The 27865-nt window shown below is 40.2% G+C and overlaps 1 protein-coding gene and 1 long non-coding RNA gene across 2 annotated transcripts; one reads left to right on the forward strand and one right to left on the reverse strand.

The window, feature by feature from the left end:
* Positions 1–9643: 9643 nt before the first annotated feature.
* LOC147338687 (uncharacterized) lies at positions 9644–23157 on the reverse strand. The gene is made up of 3 exons (XR_015125054.1): positions 16547–23157; positions 15297–15421; positions 9644–12397 (listed from the first exon to the last, which is right to left on the reverse strand). It is a non-coding gene; the product is annotated as an uncharacterized LOC147338687 (long non-coding RNA).
* Positions 23158–23286: 129 nt separating this feature from the next.
* Positions 23287–26954, forward strand: irx5a (iroquois homeobox 5a). The gene is made up of 3 exons (XM_086264226.1): positions 23287–23969; positions 24877–25282; positions 25943–26954. Exons 1-3 carry the CDS (start codon positions 23727–23729, stop codon positions 26647–26649), a joined length of 1356 nt encoding a protein of 451 aa, XP_086120352.1. The 5' UTR covers positions 23287–23726; the 3' UTR covers positions 26650–26954.
* The last annotated feature ends 911 nt before the right edge of the window (positions 26955–27865 follow it).

A 27865-nucleotide genomic window follows, 5' to 3' on the forward strand; every position in this document is an offset into this window, starting at 1 on the left:
GCAAAACCACAATAGGTAGCCAACATTATATGAAATTAAGAGAAAAATAAGCAAAATTCTTTCACAGAACTTCTTGAAATTTAATATTTATAACTGTAAACACTGTTCGAAAAAGTCTTATTGCAATTTGTTTTTCAATTAAGAGCGGTTTATACAGCACAAGGCATTTCTACTTTATACTTAAGAAAAAATCAATAAATGTACTTCGTAAACCAGAGTAAGAAAAAAAAGCATCTGATTAAATTAGACATTATTTTCCTAGTCAATTATAGAATGCTTTCTCCTTTTAGAATAGATTTTTGCTTTAGTTTAAAGCCAAACTGTGGGTGCTGTAATAACACAGGAACGAGACACACCAGCTATGTGGCCTGCCTCATCCAAAGGTAACACAGCTCTGACTATCAAGATCAGCAGGTCACTTCCTCCTCATCCCTCTGATCTTTAATAGACACTAATCAGATGTGGGACTTGAGAATAAGCGAGTGCTTCTATATAACAAAGAGACAGAGGGAGAGATTTTAAACAACAAAAATACCCCCCCCCCCCCAAAAAAAAAATAATAATAATAATAACACCTTGACTTTTGACCTTGTCTATTACTGGATATATTGTGTGTTAACAATAGATTTCAAGTAGATTTTTTTTTCAGTCATATTTTTCCGTATGTTTTAAGCTGACAAAAAACAGACAAACATAAAGAGAGGGCTGAGTGCAAGACAGTGAGCAAAACATGAAGCTTTAAAACCTGAGATTGAGCACAGCCTCCGTCTTTCAAGAATTCATAAATTAATCAAAAGGCAGTGAATATGTCCAAACAAACACATGAAAGTTAGATGATGTTCTGTGTGTGTGTGTGTGTGTGTGTGTGTGTGTGTGTGTGTGTGTGTGTGTGTGCGAGCAGGAAAGTTGTACATATAGAACATGTCTGATCCCTGACATGTAATTAAGTTTATAGTGTTACACAGTTGCATGCCCATACTCTTGCACATAGATACAGTTAGTCAGCCACATGCACATGCACAGGCACACACACACACACATTTGGAAGTAGGTCATACATAAACTCACACTAAAATAAAAGACCACACTCTTTGTCTCTTTTACATTTTCCCATACACACACAGAGGGCATGGGCTCACATCTGGGACTGTCAGATTAGAGAAGGTCCTTAATTTGTGTGACTCAGTGGAGTTTCGCTGGCTAATGAGATTGGGCTAATTGGTATCGTTACTGTAATCTCCTGAGGCACAGGACAACACGTTTAAACATATACCCACTGATCACACTTAAAACCTGCCAGTGATGCTAAAGGTCATTAGCGGCTGTGTTAATTTCCAAAGCTATGCTATGTAATGGGGAGAAGAGTGCATAAAACACTGTAGAAGTTCACCAGGGTTAAAACATTCATTTGCTAATTCCAGGATGCATGTTGCCAAAAGAAAACATGCTGTAATTACACAGGGAAAAAAAGAGAACAAGCTACAGTAACACTCTTAGACATAACCATGGATCTCACTATGCAAACCATTTTCTCGGCAAATTAAAGCATATGTTGGTGCACCGAACACTAAATGTATCAAATTTGCCTATAAACTGATGAGACCTTAGGTTTTTAACCCCCGGCTATGTTGAGCTTACATTCAAAGATATGTTTTTGCATTGTTTTTTTAATTATTAATTAAATTTTTTATCATTCCAATTAAAAGATCTACTTTTAAAATACTAGGCTGACAGTGTAGCTGCACTGTTAATTACATTTCAGCAGATTTTCCTCATATAATTCAATTGTAACCAAAGATCTTTTTTGTTGTTGTTGTTATTATTTTATACTGTAGGCCCAGGAGAATTTTACTTTTGATATAAAAATAGGCCAGTTTGCTAAAAATTACACTTAAGACCATTATAACAATTACAATATTCTTATCTACAGTAAACCCATGTTACTTCTGCTGTGATAATCAAGCCAACTCTGGCATCGCTAAAAAGATTGATTTAACCATGTCTCACGAAAAAAAAAAGCAAAATTCCTGAAATACAATAACTATTACCTCAGGCTGGAGCAAGTTACAACTGTCATTTCCAATACATAATTTAACAAATAAGCAAATACATAAATAATTCCCATGACCAAATATAATGAATTTGTAGCAAAGCCATCAGCATAAGTAGGCTATCAGTCTCACTTTTGGCTCAAGCCAAGGGAATGGCATGGGGCTGACAGAGTGAAACAAGAACAGTAGCTAATGTTAGCACTAATGTTAGCATTAGCATTAGCAATAGAGATAAATGGACCTCGTGGCAGCCAGGACTCATCTGTCCACAACTAGAGACAGGTGGGCCCTTAAGCCTGGCTTCAGGTTACTGAACCAAGCCACAATGTGCGTCACGTTCTCACAAACACACACGTTAATACTACACGCTGCAGATTTGTGAACTGCAGAAATCTTGATTCATTTACTCTGGACATATTCTGCAAATAGGTTATTTTAAAACAAGAAGTTATAATGTCCTTTTTTCACATTACTTTCAATTTTAACCAGAAAAAAAGGGTTTATTTTCACTATACAGTACAAAGAAGAGAAGCAATAATGTGCATGTGTTACAGAGCTTTTGTGATGCAAATATATGTTGGGGAAGTTTGCTTTAGCACTGTGTGGAGAAACTAAGCTCTGCCACCTGTTCGCCAGATCCAGCGGCTCTATTGAATATTCTTATAAAATCAAAAAAAGGAGGAAGACAAAATCAAAGCATTTCCTGGCTGCCTGGCACAGCTTCTGAGGACTGTCCTATTTTAAGGCTCTGACCTAAAGCAGCAACCCTCTCTTTTAACCTCAAGATGTTGCCAATACAATAAAAGCATAAACCCATCTACCAAAGTGGCCATTTAATGATATGGTCTCTGACTCATTTGGAGAGATGACAGTGACAAGGCCTTACATTTATGGGACAGATACGTTACTCTGTCATCTAAATACACAGACCTAAGAAAACTTATTTTTATTTTATATTAATAGATGAAAAGCATTGTAACAATATGATTAACTTACTTGCGCTCTGATCAACAAACTGTTTCCAATATTGTCATAATTAAATCATTAGCCTTTCACAGTCTTCCCATTTCCCCTGCTTCAGGAAATGTTTACCAAGGGATCTGGGGAGAGATGCCATGTTTGCCTTGCAATCAGATCTGAGCTAGAATGTGGGTTGGAGGAAGGCCCCTCTTCCTGCCTTGCTGGCTGGTGTTGGATGGATACTCTGGGTGTAAGGACCTAGCTTGGAGTTCTATTTCTAGCCCTGCCAACACCCAGGAACACCCTTCTACCACAACGATCCAACTGTTTCCCTGACTTCAAATCAGATGAGCGCTAAACTCTTCACGACACAACTCATTTAATTACTTCATTAGACAAAGTCTGCAGTCAAGCCAAGTTATTTTTACTGGATGTTTGTCCTCTGCATACAAAAATAGTTGCATAGTTATACAAAGTTCACAGTCTGATCTTACCCACATACTAGCTGGCCATTTCCTCTTAAACTACGCTGCTCTTAATGCACAACCTAGTCCTGTGATTTATACATTTTTAAATACTAACGCTCCAATTTGTAAAGCAAATCCAGGATAATGATAATAAAACAAATAATAATAATTATTAACATTTTTATGGATAATAATAATGATAATAGCACATTTAAAACAGACATAAGATTAAGGCAATTTCTTAACTTAAAAAAATTAAAGGGTGCAAATTTCTTTCTACAATATGTACAGTTTGTAAACAGGCAGTCCCCTGTTTTATGCACTGATTTTGATCATTTCTGTTCATTTTTTTCCTTGGACTCTCTTAAGAGGTCTTAAAACAATCATTTTAAAACAAGATCATGACAAAACTTAAAGAGAGATATAGAAAAAAATTGAGATAGACAGAGAAAATTGAGAACAAGGTAAAGAAACAAGAGTATGAGAGAGAAAGGAAGGGGGAAATGAGAAAGGTAAAAATGACTCTTATTGTAAATGCCTGTGCTTGTTAGCACTGTGTCACATGAACATCCATATATCATCCCTGTCTGTCACTTGACCCTGATGTGTCACAGACCCTAGACTGTCCCCTCAAACACAAGCCCTTCTCTGGTAACCCCTGGGCCCTCTGTGGACCAGTTTCCCCTGACTGCCAGTGAGTGTTAGGCAGTACTTTACAGCCTCTGAAAAAGAGCTAAAGACCACTGGGGATTGAGATGAATTACAGCCAGGGGAGCTCCTTTAACGAAGGGCGTCCAAATTTACAGCTTTGCCAGCTTTCTTAACTTCATGGATGGAGACAAAGCAGGTCTTGGTTTTGACAGAGCCTCAGCAAGTACACAGGGAGGGGGAGTAGAGAGAACGAACACAATACAGAAAGAAAGGAAGACGAGGCTTAGCTTCTAAAAGAGAATCTAATGAATTAAAATATATGAAGCAGAATGCCTCTTGTTATTCTCTCCCCCGACAAGAAAAACGGCAGCTAAACGTCAAGTAATATTTATTGCGACCAACAGCCATTGAGAGGTTATGGACACAGAGGCCCCGACTGCACTCACTAAGTATTTTGTTAGTGAGTGCCGCAGCCAGCCGCAGCATGAAACACATTTTTCTTTTTTTCTTTTTTTTTGAGATCAGTCGGTTTAAACACTTGTTAAATCAGCCAAGTTTTAAAAAAAGCTTTCAACTGCTGTCTAAACCTGAATGAAAAGCCCTTTGTAGTTCACTCTGTTGGGTTTGTAAAAACAAATGCACACTACATCAAGCCAATCATTTATCCCCCAGACAAAGATCAAACTAATATTGACTGAAAAACACCTGAGGGATGAGACAGTGAATGCTAATGAGAAGGGCCTTCCTAGCTGTTAATCATAGAGAGACTATTTTCAGGGGGGCGGGCGGGGGGGACCAGGGACAAGAAAGCCATCTTCATAAACATATCCTCATTTTACAGTATGGTGTACAGGGTCTGGCCTCAGCCAGACTCCTATAAGAACTGTGAATTGTATATTAGCCTCTAAAGCTGGCACTTTAATCCTATTTGCATTCATATGACTATTGCTGGATCCTGGGAGCCTTTATCCCTAGATTTGCCCATTTGTATGCCCCTGTGAGTGCAGGAACTCTATGCACAATACCAGTATCAGGATGTATCTCACATCTTTCACCCTATTTCACTCATGCAGCCACTGCCATTCACTGGTTGAAGGGGGACCAGGAGAACATATTGGAGAATGGTAAAAATAACATGGAAACTTTTGGTTGGGTAATGGACTCTCATGAACACAAATGCACACACACACACACGCCTCTCATGCACGCATACAGAATGAGAAAAAAATGGTAAGAGAGAGAATTAAATACTCCTAGTGACTCCCTAGTGGAGAGAGCCACAGGCTTAGCTCCACGGCGGCTGGTTTGTGAATCTCTTCTCCTTAAACTGCTCTGTGCCTCTGTGCACACGTTGTGCTGGTGTGGGGGGTGGGAGGCACTTTCACCCATTTGCACATTAATAAACCTCCAGGAAAAAAATATTAAAAGCTGGGAGAATAGACAGTATTTACATGTGAAACTCCCGAGGACATCAGCGAGTTTGGCAAAGGCCACACCATGGGCCTCTGTGGTCCTGCAAATCCTTGGCTGCACACGGGGGCATGATAATGACATCCTGTGTCCAATTACTCCTGCTGCCAATAGTACTGGTCATGATGGAGAGGAACACACTATTAACCCTGTTAGCATTATCGACACAAACAGCATACCTCAAATCAGGACTCTATTAAGGTGATGGCAAAGGTGATAAAGGGGAAATCAAAGGATATAATAATAATAATAATAATAATAATAATAATAATAATAATAATAATAATAATAATAATAATAATAATAATAATAATAATAATAATAATAATAGTTTTGGTCACATTTTACATTATAGTGCTGATATTTAGTCTCTCATGTGAGAAACAGTATTTGCATTTATCAATATTAATGGAAGGCTAAAAGGGCTGCAACGGTGCACAATCTGCAAATATAATGTCCCACCTTATCAATTCATAACACAGACCAGCTAAACTGTCAGAAAAATCTGAAGTCACACATAACCGAGCCCAATACCTACTATTAAGATGGCTCAACATAACAGGACGGCTGCCAATAATTGTACATAAAGATATGGGAAAGCCACAGTCCAGCTATGAATATTTCATGAATTCCAACACAAAGAGCATGCTAAAAGGATCAAAGAGAAAAACGGGAGAAGAGTCAACGTGAACATCCAAACAATATGCAAGAATCCCGACAGTATAGGTCACATGCAAAAAGACTGGGGTCACACTGAAATTGTCCATCAGTCAGACAAGCAGAACTGATTTGGATGCTAAATAATGGTTTAGATATTCAAAAATTCCATATATATGCGAAAGGCTTCAGTGCACCCTGGATCTGGCCTATCAGAGGAGTGCTCTGCCACCACACTCCCTCATGCAGACCCATGCTATGCCTCTGAGCCTATGACTAACACACACACACACTTGCAGATATGCAGACATCCAGATACATAGTTCATGTATATACACAACACACATGCACTTAGTCTCATACCTTGAGAATGACATAAAAACTGACATAAATTATACACACCATTTATGTTTCCCCCATAAAAATAAAATCAATGTATAAAACTGAAACAGGTTTTTTGATAACATCAAACAAATTACTGAAAGTTTTGTGTCAATTCTCAGATGGAAAAAAACAAACAAATATCAACTTTAAGCTAACACCCTGCAATGAGTTTATAAATGCTGAGCAATAAAACAGAGACATGCTTTGTTTTTCCGATTCATCAAAGTCTTGTTTCCATAGGGCTGCATGATGCTTATATCCTTTTAAGATTAATATAATTCTGTCTGAAACTAAGTAAAAACAGCAATTTTCACCACGAAATGTCCCTGTCCTTTGCATCCTATACATTTCAAAACCACATAATCAATGCAAAATTTATACAAGGCAGTGTCTTAAAATCACAACATGGTGCCACAATTATATTGTGATCTTCTGCTTATTCAAAGGGCCATCTTGTTGTGATTGTCATCTGCCACTTGCCATTGAAATGTGTTTTTCATGTTTCTCATCTCATTGAATGTCAAACATCTCTTATTGAGGGAGCCAAATCCATCTGATGATTTTTCCACCCCACTCAAATGGAAATGGTGCATGTGACAAAACAGTCATATTAACATAATAAAGGAATTCGCCTTACAAAAACCTCAACATCTGCCGGGTTGGAGAGAGTAATGGATAACATTTCTTTGAATCCAATTGATGGATCTGATGGCGCTTAGACAGTCATTCACATCATGATGTCTCAGGAGAGGCCAATAATAGGAACAACATGGGATTAATCTCAACACTCTTGACTCAGACGAGACAAAATATGCATGGGCCCGCAGATCTAAAAAGATGCTGTTATAAACAAATTTGTTTGAGAGTTTTCTCTTTTTTCTTTCTTTTTACACAGAGGCTTGGAGTGCATGATGCTTTGCAAAGGTATCAATAAGGCCCAAAGAAACAAATGATATAATGGGACAAAGTACCTGTGTTATGGAAATGAATTATATTTTTAAGATGAGGACACACCGTGACCCTGATGAGCAAAAGCTTTGTTCATTTTAAACTCAAATGTTCCTAAGGAAATAATCCGATACCACCCCTCACACTGCTCCTGCAACTAGCATCAACTAAGATTATAAAACTCAGTAATTTAACTTTCAAAGAAGTTCTGAATTTCTTTATACACTGTGTGTTCCTGTTAATGTGTCTATGATCAGTGCTTGCTGACTGCATGCCAGTTGTCAGGTGATTTATTTGAGTTTTTGGCAAGTAAAAGAATATATGAGTTGTATTTAAACTGGAATTAATTTCCCAAAATGCGATTTATATAATAATATAAAAGGTCCCTCGTGTTAGTTTTATATCCAAATTTAATGCAAAATTCCAAAAAGTTTGATAACAAAATAATACAAAAGCGCTCTGAAAGCACAGAGACCATCCTACTCAGTATACTTCACATTTTAAAGAAAAGGATTAGGGCGTTTGGACAAACACAGTATGTAATATGTTCTTCCTTTGATCTTGCTTTATCTCTGCACTAATTCCCATTCAAGTTTCATGAGAATAAAAAAAATACATTCTTGAGATATGCAACGTTATTGCAGGTTTTAAATGAACTCTGCCCGCATCTAATGAATTCAGCGCCAGGCGGTGGAGTTGTGGTTACAGCGCAGCCAAAGAGGACCAAATCACAGGACTGTAGGGAGTGAGAGCCAAAGTTCTCTACTTACTGCCAACTAAGATCATATTAATTATCACCAGCTGAATTTTTAATGGACTGCAGCTTTTGACCACTGTCACTTGTCTCTTTAAAACATAGATTTCTGCCATTTATCTTATTCATGTTTAAATCTGGTGACATTTCGCCTTGATGCTGTGTATTCAGAACGCCCTGACGACTTATGACAGACGGAGGAAATCAAAGTGAATAAAAGACATATTTGAAACCTGGGGATGATCTGGCCATCCGGAATGCTTACAATGACCTGAATCTGATGGACAGATAATTTCTTGTGAGCTGACCTCCAAGACAATGGTTTAATAATAAATACACTGTGTCTGAATTAAAAAGACACTGTTCTACATTTTTAATGCAAATGTATTTCTGCATGCAATTAAAAATGAATGATCACAGAGCTCATGTCTGTGGACCTGGGGCTCTTGCTCAGCTGTTTGACCATGGGGACAAGAGGGTGAGATTTCAGTAAGGACAAACTTGAAAGAAGAGAAGCCAAGAAGAGGGGAGCTTCAGGGAGAGATGGGATGCATGAGTACTGTCTAGAAAGGTTGGTATCTCTACTTTAAAGACTATCTAACCTGTACAAGTAACCATGGGAGTTTCTGGCTGGTGATTAACATGTTGGCTGGAGGTTTAAATCACTCCAGGACATAGATGGCCCACTGTTTGACTGTGTGATATACTACTTAGTGGAGCTTCTCTGATGGGAAGAACATTACTGATGAGAACTGAAAATGAGATTGCAGAGAGCAGGGGCAGGAATTAGGTCTGACCTGAATGGGTCTGGGGGTAACATGGAGGCTATCACATTAACCTGACGGGGGCTCCTTTAATAGGGTCCAGGGCTTAAACTGATATATCAATTTCCTTCCATGTGGACGACTTCAAAGGCCAGAGCTCATTCTCGCCACTTGTGCTGGCCCCCATCAATCTCTGGCTGCTGTGGGCATCATCACCTCCAAGCCTGAGACAGGCTAGGATAAAGATCAGCAGGCACCAGTCAATCTGCAGCTTTGTCCTGACTATCCAGTTGTGGTCAGAGAGAAGATAGCACCGTCAGAGTTCCAGTTATCTCATTTTTTCAGTGACTGTACACTAGCTGGTACTATTTATCAAAGTGGCAAAATCCGAAGCAACACAGTAAATTGGTTTCAACATGCAGGTCAATCAAACGCAGCACTATTCAGCTTCAGTATCACAAAATGATTGTAATTATAATCACAGCTGACAAACATTTCTCCATCTGTGTGTGCTAACGTCATAATAATTACCCTTGTCATGCTAAATGTGTAATTTGGCAACACAAATCACGGCTTTTACCTCTGCTGACAGCTAAAATGATAAAGATTCAGTAAAAGCATGGCAGAGCACCTTCCAGTTCACTTCCACTATTTGTATAGAAAGACTCCCCCATCCGACAACAGAGACACAAGAAACTCCTTTCTTTTCACTAAACTCTCTGTTCTCAGAAATCATATCAAAAAGCTTCTCTCGCAGTGCAGGCCCTCCAGGGTTCTGATGTCACTTCCACTGTAACACTCCGCTGATGACTGACATATGCTTCACATGAGTGTGAAGAGAAAAAAAAAAGGAAAACAAAAAAATCCTACACGTTACACACACACCCTTTTTGTTTTAGACGACATTTCCGACTTTACGCTAACTTGTTTTGTCAAAACAATTCCCGAAGAAATTAAACGACACATTACTCAAGTCAAACCTGAAACCTAGATCTGCCACAACAAACCTAATCCACTTTGAGCAGCCTCTGTGTTGTGGTGTCCTCGGAGTGTGTGTGTTTCTCTTGAAACATGACTTAGGTTTCAGGAAGTTTTAGGCCTGGAGTCAGTCATCAAGGTTTGCGGTGGTGGTGGTGGTTGGGGGGGCACAAAAACATGGCCTCTGACGGCACTGATAATGATCATGAGCAAGTCCCTTTGAAGAACTTTCACTGAGTGTGAACGAGATGTAAAATTTGTGAATGAATTACCAAAAACAGGGGTCATGTGAGTGGAAGGAGCAAAATATACATTAAATGTTTTCTTTTATACTCAAAATTAAAATAATACACCCCCACCTGCCCCAAAAATAATACTAATAATCTCACACATATAAAATATTTTCAAGTGTAAAAACACACTCTAAAGGAGAGTCCTACAGAATTCGATGGATTGAAAGAGCTGGAAAAATTCCATATTTGTTATAGAGTTCCTTTGAGCTTTCACCTTGTGATCAGAGCATCATTTAAACAAAGAACAAAAGATGGCAAATATTTGGGGAAGGAAAGAAAAAGTGGTCTGTGTAGCGAGTTGCAACAGTGAAACTGAGCGGGGCGGTGCGCGGAAAGGGCCCGCTGGTGTGGGCTACAGTTTGCAGTGCATAGCAGCCGAGATCTATGAATACAGATCAGGGGAGATGTGAGGGAATTTTACAGCAGGTATTGTCTGTCACTCACCCCGTCTGTCTATGTGATCACTGCCTCCTCGGCGGCTGTTTCATCTTCAGCTCTCTCACACTCACTCATTCTCACACACACACACACACACTCCTCCCAGTGCTACCAAAGAAGACCTGGTGCTGTGGTGTGCCCTTGCCAAAAAGTGACAGGTGTTCCAATAGGAAAACCAAAAATCAAAGGCCCATGATTCCTATTATACGTTGTGATACCCTGCTTATGTCTGGGTTTGTATAAGTTACTGACATCTGGATTTGACTGAGAATATATAACCTACACGAGGCAGAGCCTGAAAAGAAAAATTAGCCGTGACGTGAAATTTCAGATATGTCACAAATCTAAATGTGATCTGTTTTTTGCATGCATAACATATTAAAGTGTTATTTATCCAAACTCTTTTTCATTCTTTTTTTTCTGTTTTCTTACAATGGGGAGAAAAAGCTGCCAGTCGCGTGCCTCCATGGCCCGGAGCCCTTTAACACACACTGTGAATTATGCCTGCAGTGAACATAAACACAGATTTTACAGCAAAACAGTGTTGTATATACACACACAGACTTGAAACACCCGCTCCTTCTCTCATTTAACAGCATTACTGCTGAGATGAACCTTGCTCTATCTCGCCAACACATCATTCGCTGCCTCCCTGAAAACAAACATGTTGATAAGACGGATGAACAACGTTAAAAGTGAAACACTGAACAACAAAAAAGGCAGATTTCTCACAAGCGGTGCCACAACACACAGTCAGCTTGAACAAGTGTTTGTTTTTGCATGGGAGCGTCAGTGTTGATTTCAAGCCCGAGGAGAGCAAAAACACACATAAAGCTGCCCAACTGTTCAATCACGGTGCTCTGCAAATGGGAATGGGCCTGCAGTCTCAATTAGCTAAGTGTAGCAGGCAGCTGTTGTGTGGCCGATGGAGTGCATCGTTAATTCTGTAAATATACCTTCCCTCATCTGTCTGAGAATCACCCACTCAGGCCACATTTAGGCCAGATGAGCAACAGCTTCGCCAGTGTCTGGTAAAGTTGGCAAAAAATGCGAATGACTCAACAGAGCATGGAGAAAATTTCAATGTTTCTTTTGAGGGATCTCATTTTTCTTTTGAATAGACACAGTACAAAGTTGCCAACTTCACTACAAGGTTTCAAATGTAAAGGAAAATGAAGCAGCATTTAAAAAATAGAAGTAATTGTTGTCTGTTCATGTTCCAGTTGTAGCACCTTTTATTCAAACTGAACAACAATGTGAAAAATAAATGCTGTGCTCTTTCAGGAGCAGTGCACCATTGAAACTGATGGTTTAGCACTTGTATTGTTCCTTAAAGTTGGAGCAGAGTGGCAACAACATTCTGCCTCTTCTTTTATAGGCTATCAATAATCTTTTTCTGACACATTATTTGCTGGGTTGGAAGAAAATAGGGAGCAGCACGGTCAGTGGTTCACCACAAAGACTTCTGGGATCTGGCAAGAGCAGCGTGCGTGGGCGATGCATCCACCCTGGGACCCTGCCAGGATGTCTTTTTGACCAGGCTGCTGGAGCACTAAGGACCAGTGACAGAACTGGACGCAGCCTTTGGGGAAAACAGACAGAAGCAATTAGATGACATGACAGTTATGAAGATGATTCTTTGGCAGGTTAAGCTCAGTTTAGAGTTATTCAAAACTGTATTTTCTGGCAGAAAACTAGTGATTTAGCAGCTTGCTTTTACATTAACATCTAAGAAATTTTTGCATGATCTCATGATTCATTTTATTATGTATATGTGTGTATATATACACCTCATGACCTAACAGTTGTTCAACCTCCACCAGTATGCTCTTTTCCATTTCTTCTCATTGCTGCTATTTTTCCCTTGATGACAATATTGCTGGTGTAAAGAATTTTACACCCCCCACCAACCCCAGCACCGCTAAGGCTTTTGGGGAAATTAAATAACCTGAGGATTGAGCTACTTTAGGAAGCTCAATTAACATATTTGCCTCTAGAGGAAAATATTGCCTCAAGTTGAATGGACGGTAATTTTACGCATGGATTTTTCCATCTTAATTCTCACAGCTTTGAATAATCCGGAGAATTTGTTTTACAGAACAAGGGGTTTTAACGTTCTGCACTGAAGATGGGGTGGGTACGTTTTTTGAGAGCTGTGTGTCAAAACAAATAACACTGCATCTCAAAGGGTCATACATTCAGTTGTGTTAATTGAACATGATTCAGTGATTCAACCCAGCATTAGTACATTATAGTAAAGATGCAGCTTCCCCAGAGCGAGATGCAATTTCTCAAAAATACAGCTTGTGCTGCCCGATTGTTGTATACTGGCAGAAACCATTGTTGGCCACTATGATTTTAGACAATCTTCAAGCCTGGTTGTAATCCTGTAATCCTGCATCCCTGCACAAAAAATAATAATCCACAATATCTATATCAGTTAAGCGCACAATATGTTACATTCCAAAACTATTCATCCAAGTTTCAGAGCTTGAGCTTTTAATTATTTGTGTCTATTTCTAAATCCTCATTCACACATAACATAAGGGTCAAATTCCAATTCCAATCTTGGTTCACCTTCCACGCGTTATGTTTAAATCCCACTGTGCACAAAGATCAAACACTTAAAAAGTTGGGATAACCTTTATTACTTCTCATTAGTGGGTAACCTGATGCACGCTGACAAGCTTAACAGTTGCTGCGGTCAGCTGCTGATGCCTCCAAATGGCCTGGCCCTTTGAGAAATTGGCTGACCAGACAGTGAAGTAGTCCCTAAGTCTAGCCTAGTGTGGCTTAGCATGAACTCCATTTGCGCTGTCGCCTCTAGGCCCAAACAAAAAGGGAGTTTTAAAAATGGGCTTTAAGTCTCCAATGGCTCGGCTGACATCCACTACTACAGATCATTAAGGCTCCACAGCTTCTCCCTCTCCAGCCTCAAACACACCAGTGGAGTCATTAAATGCAATGTGTAATTAAAGTTGGAATAAACAAAGGCTTTTCTGCAGGTCTTTTATTTCTCCTTCAACCATGTGTACATCTCTCTCATTTTCACACATGCGTCCTGATTATCTCCTTCTTTTCATTCCCGTTTTTTCCCCTCTTTCTGTGTCTCAGAGTTGACATATAAGAGAGGAAATTCTCATTGGCTCCCATGGTGGTGGTAGGCATGGACGAAGGCCCTCAGCCTAATTAGAAAACTAAATACTCTGAGTAATGCCTAACCCCTGGGAATACAACTGCCATATCTCTTACACATGTGATGTGGAAGGACCCGAAATGCCACTGGGGTGTCTCGCTGAAATATCCTGTGCTGTTCCCCTTTGCACAGCTGTCCACACAGACTCATGCACTTAAGACAGGCTTGCTTTCATAGTTAAAATAGAAATTTGTGTCCTAAGTGCCGCAACACAGCTAATGTTAAATATTTAATTCCCGCGGGTGCTAATTATGGTTGAGTACTGGCAACATGGATTCCCTTTTTTCACTCCACATAACAACTGTAAAAGCAATTTAAGCATTTTTCAATTAATTAAACACATAGTCTTCCAGTAACCTCTTGTCATTTTGCCCTCCAGGACCATAGCTAATTTGTGTAGAATAGAAACTGGAAAGGGGAACGAGTGGGGGTGGGAGGAATTTTCATCTTTGCAAAATGCTCCTACAAAGGAATTAAAAGGGAAAACACACAATTTTCATGAGAGTTTAAGAAGATCACACTCTATTCTTCTCTTTCAAAAAGCCCGTAGTATTGTAAGTGTAGTTTCGAATGTTATGAACCTATATCAGATGATTGTAACCACAAGCACTAGCCCCCATTATGTTATCAAAGCAGTGGAAGATAGTCTGGCCATGAAGCTAATCCCTGATGTATTTTTAGTCACAACTGACTGATGAAGTGAAATTACTACATCAGTGATAAAACGGGACTCTCTCAAAAGCTTATACAAGCAGCAACTGAGAGAGCTCTTTAAGCTTCTGCGAATCTAAATGAGCCTTTACAGCAGTGGTGAAGAATATGACAATATGGTAAAGATGACTAGTGGTGAAATTAAGATAACAATACATTATGTATCGATAATATGCTGAAAGGATCATTTCTACTATGAAGTTCAGTTTCATTGTGCCAGTGGGCCAGCTTAGAATATATAGCAATCTGATTTCATTTATTCATAAAACCTAAAAATAAATAAATAAATAAATAAAAAAGGAGAAAATCTATCAGCATTTTTGTGATACAAAAAGTGTCTTTTTTTAAGTTCACAATGATTCCAAATAGAATTACACTTATTGTACAAAGTATGATATTCCTCTTTGTGTATATGCCATTTCGGTGCATATGCACATGTATATGAGAGCCATTAGGAGGGGCAGTGACACACCCAGCCTCTTATAAAGGCCCCTGTCACTGAAAGAGATCAGAAGCAGGCTGTGAAATCCAGCTAATAGTCATTATGGGATGCTGGTCCCTGCACACTCTGTACCTGCTTGCCAAGGCGGCTCCATCACACTTCATATTTGCATTGTGTCATCTTATCAGCATTCACCCAGACACAGGACAGATCTCATTGCAGAATGACAGCTGCATTACTAATATCAATAAATAAGACTGTGGGGAAAAAGTAGAATTAGATGTCTGTCACTCCAAACAATAAAATAAAAAATAACTAAAATAAACCACACACACACACAAATCCTACAACAGCACAAAAATTGAGATACAACCATGCAACACTAAAAATAGCTGTAAAAATAATATTTTCCCCTGATGTAAAATTTATGTCCAAAATCTTTGTAGAGGACCTCAGCATGTGGTGCCCACCCCCCTGTTCCAAGCAGCGAGGAAGAGTGAACTCTTAAGAACCCTGTGTGCTCAGTCACTTCTGGGCCCATGCAGTCAATAAGGCTATTTCTGATCTCCGGATGGCTAGGGTTTCAAAGCCTGTTTAAATGGGCTCCCACAAAGCCGGAAGCACCAACCTCAGTCTTCTCCCTTCCTGTCTTTCTCCCTCTCTTTTTCCCCCTCTCTCCCCCCCCCCCCCCCCCCCCTCTTTTTCTAAATACTGAGAGGGAGCTCAGCTTGCCTTTCCCCTTGCTAAAGAGAAAGGGGAAAGAGGAGCAGGCGGGGGGTGGTGGGGGTCCTCCCCTTCCACATGCACGGTGGTGAGGAAAGACAGGGAAGCGCAGGGTCAGGGCTCCTAGTGCTAAGCTGTGAAAGGCAAACGTTTGGCAGAGTAATTACACGCCGCACTGCTCTGGGAGTGATTAGTGATAGTTGTCTGTTCAAAGTGTTTGGAGCTCACAGCCTTTATGGGCTACGCTTGCCTTCCCTTTGCTTAATGTTTAGATTGCATTTGCATCAGGAAGAGAGTTGCATGTGTCAACATAAACAGTGTGCCTATGAAGCTCACCAAGTGTGCACTTGCTTATCTTGCTTATTATATTATTATCCAGGAAAGACTGTTACATTATTGTGGCGTACAGCTCACAGTTTATCTGTGTTGCCTGAGTTATCCAGGACTGAATTATAATTTGCCATTCATAGGCCAAAAGGCTTGTGTTTTGAGCTTTTATTTATTCATTTATTTTTATTTTTTTAAACAAATAAACAAAAAATTCTGGTTGGAACCTTCTGTTAAATGTCTCAACTTGGTGCAACAAAATCCTCTGTTTTCACCAGTCAGATGATACTGAACTGCACTGCAATCAGCATGCTCAGGTGGTATAGCCCAACCTGCCGGCCTTTGATGTCCTTGCTGTGTTTATGTTCGCTAGCCATTCTGCTCCAGCACAGTCTGCAGATGTGACTGCAAGCGGTAAGGTGAGCTGCAACACTCCAGAGTAGCGTCCACTTGTAAAGCATACCCTGACAGAGGGTGTGGCAAGAGAAGAACAAATAACAGGATCAGAAGTGGAATTAGCAGTTTAATAATATTAACATCAGACATGTTTCAGTAATCATTCCAGAAAACTGAACTCATTTTTTGTCAAATGAAAGAACTGTCAGATTTAACTTATCAGTGACAGCATTGCACCCTTTCTTCAATTGCTATCATTTACTTTATTTTTAAAGTAGAAAAAAAAAGCTCTGGCTCCTGGACAGGAAATCTTTCTTTCATTTTATCCCACTGAAAATGTAACGTATACTTAGAAAGGTTTTTAATCCTACTTATATTTTTTGAGGCCTTTAAAATACCTGAACAAATCAGAATCATATTTATCAAAGGGATGATAGGTATCCTTTTTCAACACCTTCTGAACTTAATCCCAACACAGGGGCCAGCTAACAGAGGCTTGATACCTGGGTGGCAAAGAAGAGTAGAAACAAACACAGCCGTGGAAAGAAAAGGAAATACCTAAGGGACTTTCTGGGATTGGTGAAGAGGTAAGACAGTACCTGTAGTGCAATCCCTTCCAAATCTGCACCAGGTGTCAGGCATTAAGGAGAGCATCTCCGCTTTGGATTTCCACGTCTGGCTCAATAACCCAGGGCAGTGTGTCAGATGTCGGACAAAATGGTTACTTTCCAAGAAGAAGAAGAGGTAGAAGAAAAGAGAGAACTGAGGCACAGTGTGTTACAGAGGACGATTCTGCTGACAAATATAGATTTGCATCTTATCTAACTTTTTTTCTTAAGTATATTATATACCTATATGTGGCAGTAATTTCAGGACTTTGCAATGATTCTCGTCAGTGTCTGACATTTAAATATTCAATTACGCATGAAATTTCTCTCATATCACTAAAAATGCAACGAGACAATAAAATTCGGCCAGCAGAACTGAACACTGCATTTTAATGAGTTAAGATAGATTAAGGATTATAATACACTGTTATCCCACTGAGACTTTCGGTTAACTACAAAGACAACCATGCACTGCCTATTCCCTTTGTGAAAATACAAAGAAAGATAGCTTGACATTAATATTACATTCTTAATAATGAAGACAAGTTCTAAATTGAATACCTAGCAACTTCTCAATTTAAAGCAAGTAAGCATTTTGCAAGTGCAATTGTCCTGAAACAAAACAGTGACAGCAGACTTCTTAAGTACCAAGAGAGCGAGAGCAACATAGAGCCATGTTGGCATTGTTGTTTCCGCAGATTATACATGACACACCGAATAAAAGGGACTGATTGTAAGATGTTTAAATGTATCAGAGGCATGGGAGAGGAAACTTAATACCTCAGCATTGGGAGATGGAGAATGCGACCGGGCACGTGCGGAATGCAGAGTGGCAGGAGGAAAGCAACAATCTAAATTTCTAATGCTGAGGATGTTTCCCATTCCGTGTTTATGAAACATGGCTACCGGGACTACAAAGGTAAGAGGATACAGCATCAAAGCCTGCCCTGACAAAAACAAAAAAGCAACAATGCTGCAGTGGAATGCATGACAGAACATAATACTCCACCTCCTCCTTCTCCTCTCCCCTAAGCAGTCTCATTTGATTACAGTGTAGCAGGCCCCAAATCAACCTCTTAGTCCCAGTTCTCACTCCCCGCTGGTGCTGTGAGTAGGAGGTAGAACACAACTTGCCAAAGTGGCTGGGAAGGAGATGAGGAGAGGTGATGTCGTGGAGGAGAATCTCTCATTCTGAGAACAAAAGAACACGGCAACGGGTAAGCCAAGGTGTCCGCGGCAGGGGTGGAAAGTGGCTGTCATCTCGAGTGTGGTGACTGAGGCAGAGACTGCATGTCTGATGACGACGAGGCAATGTATCGTTTACAGGCTCCCTCAGCAGAAGCCCCTTGCATGTCCGTCTCCAGCCACAGAGTTCGCCCTCTACTTAAAGCAACAAGAGTCTGGCTCAGCATTACAAGCCTATTAAAAGATACTTTTAATTATGCCCTGCTCTCCCGGGATCACTTCTTCCATGAACTCTGTGTTTCTTTGGCATGTGCACTTAGGAATGGCATAACCAGAAGCACGTGTTGTTTTCTCCCTCCAATTAAAGGGCATGTTGACAGATTAAGGCTGCTTCTGGTTTGTGCTCCACTAACGCGTTTAGGGAAGATGATGAACGTGGAGGGGGGAGGATGGGGGCTTGAAGAGAGAGAAAGAGAAAGACAGATAGAGAGAGAGGAACTGATATAAGAGAAAAGGAGAGAAAGAACATGCACATGAACCCTGAGGGATTAATGTGTTTACATTACCTGGGCTGTGATCTATCACCAACCTCGTCAACTTCTATTATGCATCACATACATAAGCAAGCAACAGACCTGGGAGCCCCTGCAACTCACTCATACTATTTCAATTGGATTAAGTCAGTGCAAATATCTAGGGCACAGCTCCCACACTGTGGTTTTAGCATTCTAGTTGTCATTTGATTTGTATGTTGTATCAGTTTACCTTTGTAAAGGTGACACAGAAATGCCTCCTACATGTCTCCAGAGCTTTTAAGTAACATGAGTCTTGGATTATTGCCATATGGCACCTATAGTACCTTCACCATAAACATGCTATTTAGCCATAGATCTGATAAGAAGCGAGTCAAGTATGGACACTCTCAGATCATGAATCAAAATACACAGGAAAAGTTGAATGTTGAGTGTGTTGATTCACCATCTGAATGAGGTGTATTTAGTCCCAGCTGTGCATGCAGGTCTGCAAAATATTCAGTTGGAGAGGTTCAGCATCACTGCAGTGAAGTCTGCAACAGGGCTCATATTCACACTCAGGCTTCATTATATCCAATCAATATTCATTTACTCACTGAGCCTATTGACTCATTTCTGAAGTAATACTTCAGGTCATTCGTCTTGTCATGGAACAGGGGGAATTATCTCTTTTATACCAACCCCCATTTGGAGAACGAAGTATGGGTTGAGTCTGGATACACCCTATGGATACAACTGTAAATAAATATTTTTGATAAAACACAGAAAAATCAATGGGTGCTTCCTGTGATCCATCTCAAGCGAATCAATCATCATCTGCGCAGCTGGCAGTGTATTGCAGGAGGATGGCGTGGCAGTGAGAGAGGGGTGTAATCTTCGTCTGATATCTCTCATTTTGGAATCGCTTCCCATAATAGGGTCATCATTTCATCACTTAGCCAATCCAGAGGCCTGCCATTCAGCCTTGCGGGGATCGTGGGGAGTAGGGAGAAGTGGGGGGAGCTGATATACCCCATCAGGAGGAAACCGAAGACACACACACACTCTCACTCCATACATCTTCATTCAGGTCAATAAAAGAAAAAGAGATCACAAGAACAGAAAGGAGATCAAAAAATAGATTCTCTCCCCTGAAAGCCATATTATTGTGCTTCATGTAAATTGTATGATTATTAAAGTCAAATCAACCCATCGAATCATGGGCATCAGTTTGTGTGAGGAAAAGTGGTGATACTAAGTAAAACATTAAGGGATTCTATCTCGAATAAAAAACCCGGGAATAGCAGCAATGCAGCATATTTAAAAACTATAAGAGAGTTAAAAAACTGATAAATTATTACAGTCAGTTCTGTGTTTATACACAGAACTGACTTTTTGAGTATATATCCACCTGTGTTTTTTAATTATCGTTTCAAAATGTGAAAAAGGTTATTTAACTTAAGGTGTATTTGCAAGTGTGCTTGTGTGTTTGAAGGTTAGGGTGCATTTCACTGACTGCTTGGTGACTTCATCAACATGGATCTGGGATTCAAAAACAAAAACAAAGAGTCAATTATTATTTTTTTAATTCATTTAGGAAAAATAACACCAAGAACAGCAACTTTTTAAGAGTGAATTGGGCATTAAAAAAAGCAATAACAATTTTAGTCATGTTTATCACTTATATAACACTTTAAGAAATATGGAAATTTACAGCTCTATAATGCAAAACTAATAATAGCCAATCAAATGCTAGTTGTTTAGTCGAGAGCTAGTGCACATATGTTTAATCATTTAACAACCCTCCCTTTTGAAAAAAAAAAAAAAGAAAAAAAAAAAAGCAAGGTCAAAAATAAATTACATCCATTATTTGCAGCAGATCTCCCCACAGCATTTGGAGCGAAAACTGTTTTGAATTTCAATTGGCTTCCAAGTGGCAAAAGCCCTCAGCTAATACATCAAAGAAAAATTGGTGTCAACTAATCGGTTTAGGACACAGATTTAGAATGGTTAAAAATCCCATGAATACTTCAAGCATTTTTCTGTATACCACTAAAGGCTTGGGAGCAGTACAGCTGACCTTGTGCGCTCCAGAAACCTGTCTGCCACTCGACATTAACTGACTGTTTAACGCACCCAGCCACGCAATTAGTCCGCCACAACGCATAATGTTGTGTAATAATAGCTTCTATATCCAATTTAGATTACGCTTGCTCCCTCAGGCATTTTAAGTGGCATGCATCATCTTTCATTCAATTCTTCTTTGCCACTTAAAAACGTTTCCATGCGTCAAAACGGAGGCAGTTCACTCAGGGGGGAAAGAGGAAGAAGAAGTGATAGCGAATAGGAAGAGACACAGTCAGATAATATCAGAATAATTAAAATATAAATGAAGATTAAACCCAGAATATTGCGAACATTTGCGTAGTTCAAATACCTTTTCGCATTAAAAAACACACACAAATGAACAAAACTGTACTCACCTATACCTCCTCCTTTATCGGAGCAGTGCTGAGAGGCGGTAGCAGTTGCCATAACCCTACTCCTATTATAGGCTCCGTGATCTCAAATTATGGGTCCTCCTCCTACTTCAGAGAGCAACTCTGAACCAGAACGCATTAAGGAGGACACATGACACAGACCCTTCATCCTAGGCCCTCAAAACTTTTTCCCCCCTATATATTATGAAATAAATAGATAAGTAAATATTTCGGGATGAAACAACCCACAAGGCACAATATTCCAGTTATGTGAATTTTATAGCTCGTGGCACACAATCACTCCACTATTAAATACATTTACGTCTCTAATAAGGAGGCTGTTTAACACTGCTGCTTTATTTTAACTTTAACGTAAATTAAAAAACGAATACATATATATATGTATATTAGTACCATCTGTTATTATGAGAAAAGTTTCAATAATTACTTGAGTGTCTAATCACTACAGGGCGCTGTGAAACTAGGGCTCATGGTATCACTGTCATCTGATTAGGCTATACTGTAGGATCGCTTTGTGCATCCATCTTTCTCTTTTTCCCCTCTTTCTCTCCCTCGTAAGTCTGAGTCTTCTCCCACTGTACCACCGTCATCATTCTTTGCTCTCTAGAGGTTTTCGGAACGTAAGAAACACGTGACAATATGTGCACACACACTCTTTAGCAGCGCCTACAGCGATCCCTTTCGGCTTATCTGAGACTTGAACTGGAAAGTCACCAGAATGAGAATGGGCTTTTAGATGTTTGAAACATACTAAACAAAATAATAAAATTCAGCTCATATTTTGAATCCAAGTTAGTATTCCATACTTGTGAAAGAACGACATTTATGTCCCAATAATAATTATAATAATAATAATGACCGTTATTTATTATGTTTAATAATGATGCCTGGACTTATCTTTATTAAATGTATTTAAATATATTTAGCTAATTAACGATAAACGCGGTACATTTAACACCGTTTATCTGTTTTCAGGAACAGAAATGCATCTACAGGGATCAAATGAGTTTGTCCGGTGAGATTCGGTGCACTTGGCACTGTTCTGCCCTGGTTTGAAGGTTCATGAGTTTCTGGCAGTGTAGCTTATCCGACTGGTTCATTTCAGGATAATTTGCAAAAAAATACAATAAAATAAGCAAATAGCCGTGATCACGGAGTGGACGACCATGCGTTCACAATTAAAACATAAAACCGTCGACATGATAAAAAATAATAATAATTCTCACCTACAAAACTATTCTCACACAGTTGTCGCTCGAGGACAATTTGCGCCATCTTACTTTTACTTTTGTCACAGGCTATACTGTCTTACCAATGCAACAATCGTCGTGCGTTAGAAAGTCGACTTGCACAACTGTAGTAATCCATTTGAAACCCCAACTGCCGATTTTAATGCAAGGCGCACGGAGATCGCGTGGCGTCAGTCTGTTGATTTAACGCAAATATGTGAAATGAGGACGTTTTTAAGCACAAAGAAAGAATAACAAAAAAGAGAGCACTGCGGTGGACCGTCTTTTTTAATTCCTGCCGGTATCTTGCGAGCCCATATCCTGGCATACAACAGCCGACTTGTTATTGATCAAGTGTGAAAGTGACGGCTTCCTATTTGGAAGAAAAAGAAGAAAGTTGGGAGTTGACAGACTCGCATGGTGTCGCCATCCAAAGGGGGGGCTGCAAGGCGCACTTACAGCAACAAGCCTTGTTAAAGAAGAAAAAATAGAGAAATAGAGAATGAGAAGGGTTGTTAGTTAATGCAACGGAAAGGAGGGGGTGTTAGAGAGAAGAGAGAGAGGGAGAGAGAGAGAGAGAGAGAGAGACCATGGGTTTGGGCAGAGTTGTGGTTACCCAGCATAAGCTTGCCTTTTCCTTCTGTGACTACACCCCGAGAGGAGGAGCGTAGAGTGCAGCGTAGTAGGCGTCAGGATCCTCAATTTCCAACTTAGCATCTTGGCAGGACATTTTCCCAAGCAAAGCCCCCGTCCGACTGGCAAAGAAAAAAATAATAATAAAAACTTCTGCATGGGCATGAGAGCGAGGATTCAACTCCGATAAGGGAGCAGCAGAAAACAAAACAAGACCAAACCTCCGGCGGACAGTGGCTGACTGGCTGACTGGCAGCGACCAAAAAATCCACCCAATATCCAAGCTTATTTTCATCTAAAAAATTACTTTTTGCCTTGACAATTGCCATTTAGAAGGGGGGAGACAGCGGGCTGCAGATACAGCTCTATGCGCTCCGACATCAGCGCATGAGAAAATAAAGGGGGGAAAGTGCACAAGTTAAGTGGCTTATACTCTCCAGACTCCAGCATGGCATATCCTCAGGGCTACTTGTACCAGCCGTCCGCTTCATTAGCCCTGTATTCGTGCCCCGCGTACAGCACCAGTGTTATATCGGGACCCAGAACCGAGGAACTTGGGAGATCCTCTTCGGGATCTGCGTTTGCGCCATATGCCGGATCTACCGCGTTCACCAGCGCCTCGCCAGGCTACAACTCCCACTTGCCATATAATGCAGACGCGGCGGCAGCTGCCACGTTCACCTCATATGTGGTGAGTACACTAAAGGTGATTATTCAGTCTAATAGGTAGCAAAAGCGAGGGGAATTAACTCGTTATAGAACCCTTAGGTGTGTGTTGCGCAGTCGGAATCAAGCCATTGAGAAGAAATGTGCGTCACAGAAAAGTACGTGGATAGAAAAGTAGAGATTTTCATGTCCAGAAAAGATACTCCTGAGTAAATGTAACTAATCTAAAAAAGGTCGTGTACTGTTGTGGCTTTGAAATTAATAGTCGTTTTTAATAGATTAGACAATGTCTTGCCGAAGCTTCTAAGCTCCTGACCGAACGAAACGGACGGCAGCTTACATCGCTGCGTTTCTTTCTTGTAAGTCCATTAGTTGGTCCAAATATAAAACTTAAATAGTAAAACTAAAAAGGCTGAAAACAATTTTATTTAATTGTCTCCTATTCCCTGTGAGCGATCTCTTACCACGTAAGTAATTCATATTTGTTTTATAGGCCATTTGCTACTGCTTAAAGATTGATCGCTGTTTAACAGGCAAGGAAAAAGAATAATGTTTTTATGTTATTCTATTTGGAAAATGTTCTATTTCAGTAGCAACAGCAATAATCACATCGCGTTAACGTGAAGAAAACAAAAATTAAAATAGAATAAAAATAAGTAAATAAATAACACCGAAGCACGAATCCCATTTCAAATATCCAATTAAGTTCAAAACCATTCCATAAACATTGACTCCATACTCGAACCGCTGGATTAAAGCCAGTGCACCCTTGCACGATTACGAGTATGTGCTTGCGTGACCATTCGTACGCGTGTTTATGAGTGGAGTCGTGCACGTGTGTTTACGTTTGTGTGCCGCAAGTCCTTCTAAGTATTTTGCAGCAGTTTAAAGAATAACAGAACTTTTGCACACTTTCTCGTTTTTTATTACAGAGTTCTCCCTATGACCACACTACGGGCATGGCGGGCTCAATAGGATACCATCCTTACGCAGCACCCTTGGGCACCTACCCTTACGGTGATCCAGCATACCGTAAAAATGCAACCCGGGACGCCACCGCCACCCTGAAGGCCTGGCTCAACGAGCACCGCAAAAATCCCTATCCTACCAAGGGCGAAAAGATAATGCTGGCTATCATCACCAAAATGACCCTCACCCAGGTGTCAACCTGGTTCGCCAACGCCAGGAGGAGGCTAAAGAAGGAGAACAAAATGACCTGGACTCCTCGGAACCGGAGCGAGGACGAGGAGGAGGACGAAAATATCGACCTGGAGAAAAACGACGACGACGAGCCAAACAAGCCCACAGATAAGGGAGACTCCACAGACACGGAAGCAGGTCGGTGGTGCAGAAAAAAAAGGGGGCAAAAAAAAAATCATCAATTTTTCATCGCAGTCTTTCCACTCAGGGTGCAAAATTGATTGCTGGTTAATGGTTGTATATTATTTATAATGGGACAATTGCTTTAAATAATAATCACCTTGAACTCCCCTCGTTTGACTTCTCAGTGGCTGAAATTGCTGGTGACGCAAAGTATTTAGCAGTCAATTTATCTTTAACTGCATAATAAGGCTGCAGCCGGTGAATTGAGCTGGTATTCGGCTACAGTTGTACAAACGCTTCTTATCATCGCAAAAGCTATTTTGATACTTGAAATACATTTAATCGGTGTAGTGAATGCTCAGACTTTAATAAACTCATAAGTCATAATTATGGGGGGGAGTTCATTTTCCTTTTTAGGCTTTTACATGTTTATGAGAACATTTTATAGCACAATTATAATTTGCAAGAGAAACGTGCAAAGGTACCCAAATATTTTTTTGCACACCCACTTTCAGTTTGCATCTGTGTTTAATTGCTTGATAATCATCTGAAACACATGCTAGAGTTTTACGAACATTTTAATGCTTATTTGGAAGTAACTGTGGTCTCCTTGTGTGTGTGTGTGTGTGTGTGTGTGTGTGTGTGTGCGTGTGTGTGTATGTGTGTGTGCTTTAGATCACAAACTTCTTAACCCAGGGGACATAGGCTGTGACAGATTTAAAGAAGAAAACCATAGCAAAGACACGGATCACCTTCTGAGTGACACGGAGTTAAAAGACCAGGAGGAGCGGACTACAGAGTTGTTGCCGGATTCTGCGAAACCAACCACGTCGTCTCCTTCAGCTATGCCCCGGGGGAACCAGCTTGCGCAACAAGACAAGCCGTCAGATTTGAGCCATGCATCGAGTACGGTCACCAGCAACGTGACCTCTGTTATCCACTCGCCCCCCTCTGCTCCTAAACCCAAACTCTGGTCCCTTGCGGAAATCGCCACGTCCTCAGACAGGTGTAAGGGCAGCGGCGAGGTGTCACAGTCTTGCCCTGGTTTGGGTCAGAGCACTGTAATAGGCACTAGCGCTTCTCCATCACGATCATCCCCTCAGTGCCCGCTCCCCAACAGCACAGTCCTATCCAGGCCTCTGTACTACACCTCCGCTTTCTACCCTGGCTACACGAACTATGGTGGCAGTTTTGGACACCTTCACAGTAACCACGGCTCGGTAACCACGGGCTCCACGGCACATTTCAATGGATTAAACCAGACTGTGTTAAATAGAGCTGAGGCTTTGGTAAGGGAGAGCCAGAAAGTCAGAGGCCAAACGCAGGTAGATCTTTGTAAAGAATCCCCTTATGAACTAAAGAAAGGTATGTCGAACATTTAATACCTGAATATTTTCCACTCACTACGGACATTTATTTATTTTGGTTGCATTAAAAAAAAGATAAGAAAAAAGAGCAACGGTGAAGCAAATTCTGAGAACAGTTATTTTCTGAGTAAATGCTTATCCTCGTTTTTTTTTTTTAAGTTTTGAATGGTTAATCTTAAAATGTAACAAGAATGGTCTTAATCGCTGCAGCCGCCTGAGTCTATTTGTATTAAAGACTAACATGTATATTTAATGTAGCATTTTTGTATTTAAAATGGACAACACACTATCTTTGAAGTAAATTATGGATAAAAAATATATATATATTTGTGCAGCGATTATTGGGGGGGGGGGGGGGGGGGTGCAGTTGGTAATCCCTGATACGTGTCTAAAATGCTTAACTGTCAGTTAATCTATGCGAAGATATAATTCAATTTATCACCGTGACAGATGTTTCAACGGTAATTATTAAAAAAAAAAAACATGGCAATGAGAACTCTGGCGAACTTGAAACAAAAAAGGGGCCTGCAAAAAAAGAAGAAAAAAAAGAAAAAGGAAAAAAAAACGATGTTGGAATATCTGACATAAAGAGCCGTTTTATTTTGGCACATTTTCATAGAGTTTCAACGAATGAAAAAAAGAACGATTCGAGCAAAACACTTACAGTTTAATCTGAGACTTGTGTCTTTTTTTCTTTTCTTGGAAATGCTCACAAGGCCTCATTTTTTTCCCCTTTTTTTGAGCAGACTTCTAAATGTGGACATTGATATATAATAACAATACCAAGGACCACTCATTTAACCCAATTACCTCCCGTGTTTTATGCAGAGCAATCAGGTGGTGAACTCCGTAATGAGCTCGATTTTATGCCAAATTTAGACCTCATTGCTATTTTCCAAAGGCGTGGCAAAGCTGTTAAAAGGGACGCGGCGATGCATTTAGAACATACTGCCCTATTATATATCATTAATGGAGAGCCTCTTTAATAGCGCGTTAGATGTGAAACATTAGTTTGAAGTAAAGCGAGAATGCTGTCATGCACACAGCAGATGCAGAAGGATATTATGATAGCGTGTAGCCTGTAGCAAGGCACTGCTCGCTAACTCTTCCAACTTCTGCAGGTAGGTGTCACACTTGCTCCTAATTTCAGGGGGGACTCGGCTAATCCGTCACAGAGACCCATCCCCGATCAAATGGCCTGACGGAAGAAAAAAAAAGGAAAAGAAAAAAG

Source organism: Aulonocara sp. 'chitande type north' Nkhata Bay, linkage group LG1 (assembly GCF_057382095.1).
Source record: "Aulonocara sp. 'chitande type north' Nkhata Bay isolate Kocher_YH1m ecotype deep benthic linkage group LG1, A_spYH_male_GT1.1, whole genome shotgun sequence".
NCBI lineage: Eukaryota > Metazoa > Chordata > Actinopteri > Cichliformes > Cichlidae > Aulonocara > Aulonocara sp. 'chitande type north' Nkhata Bay.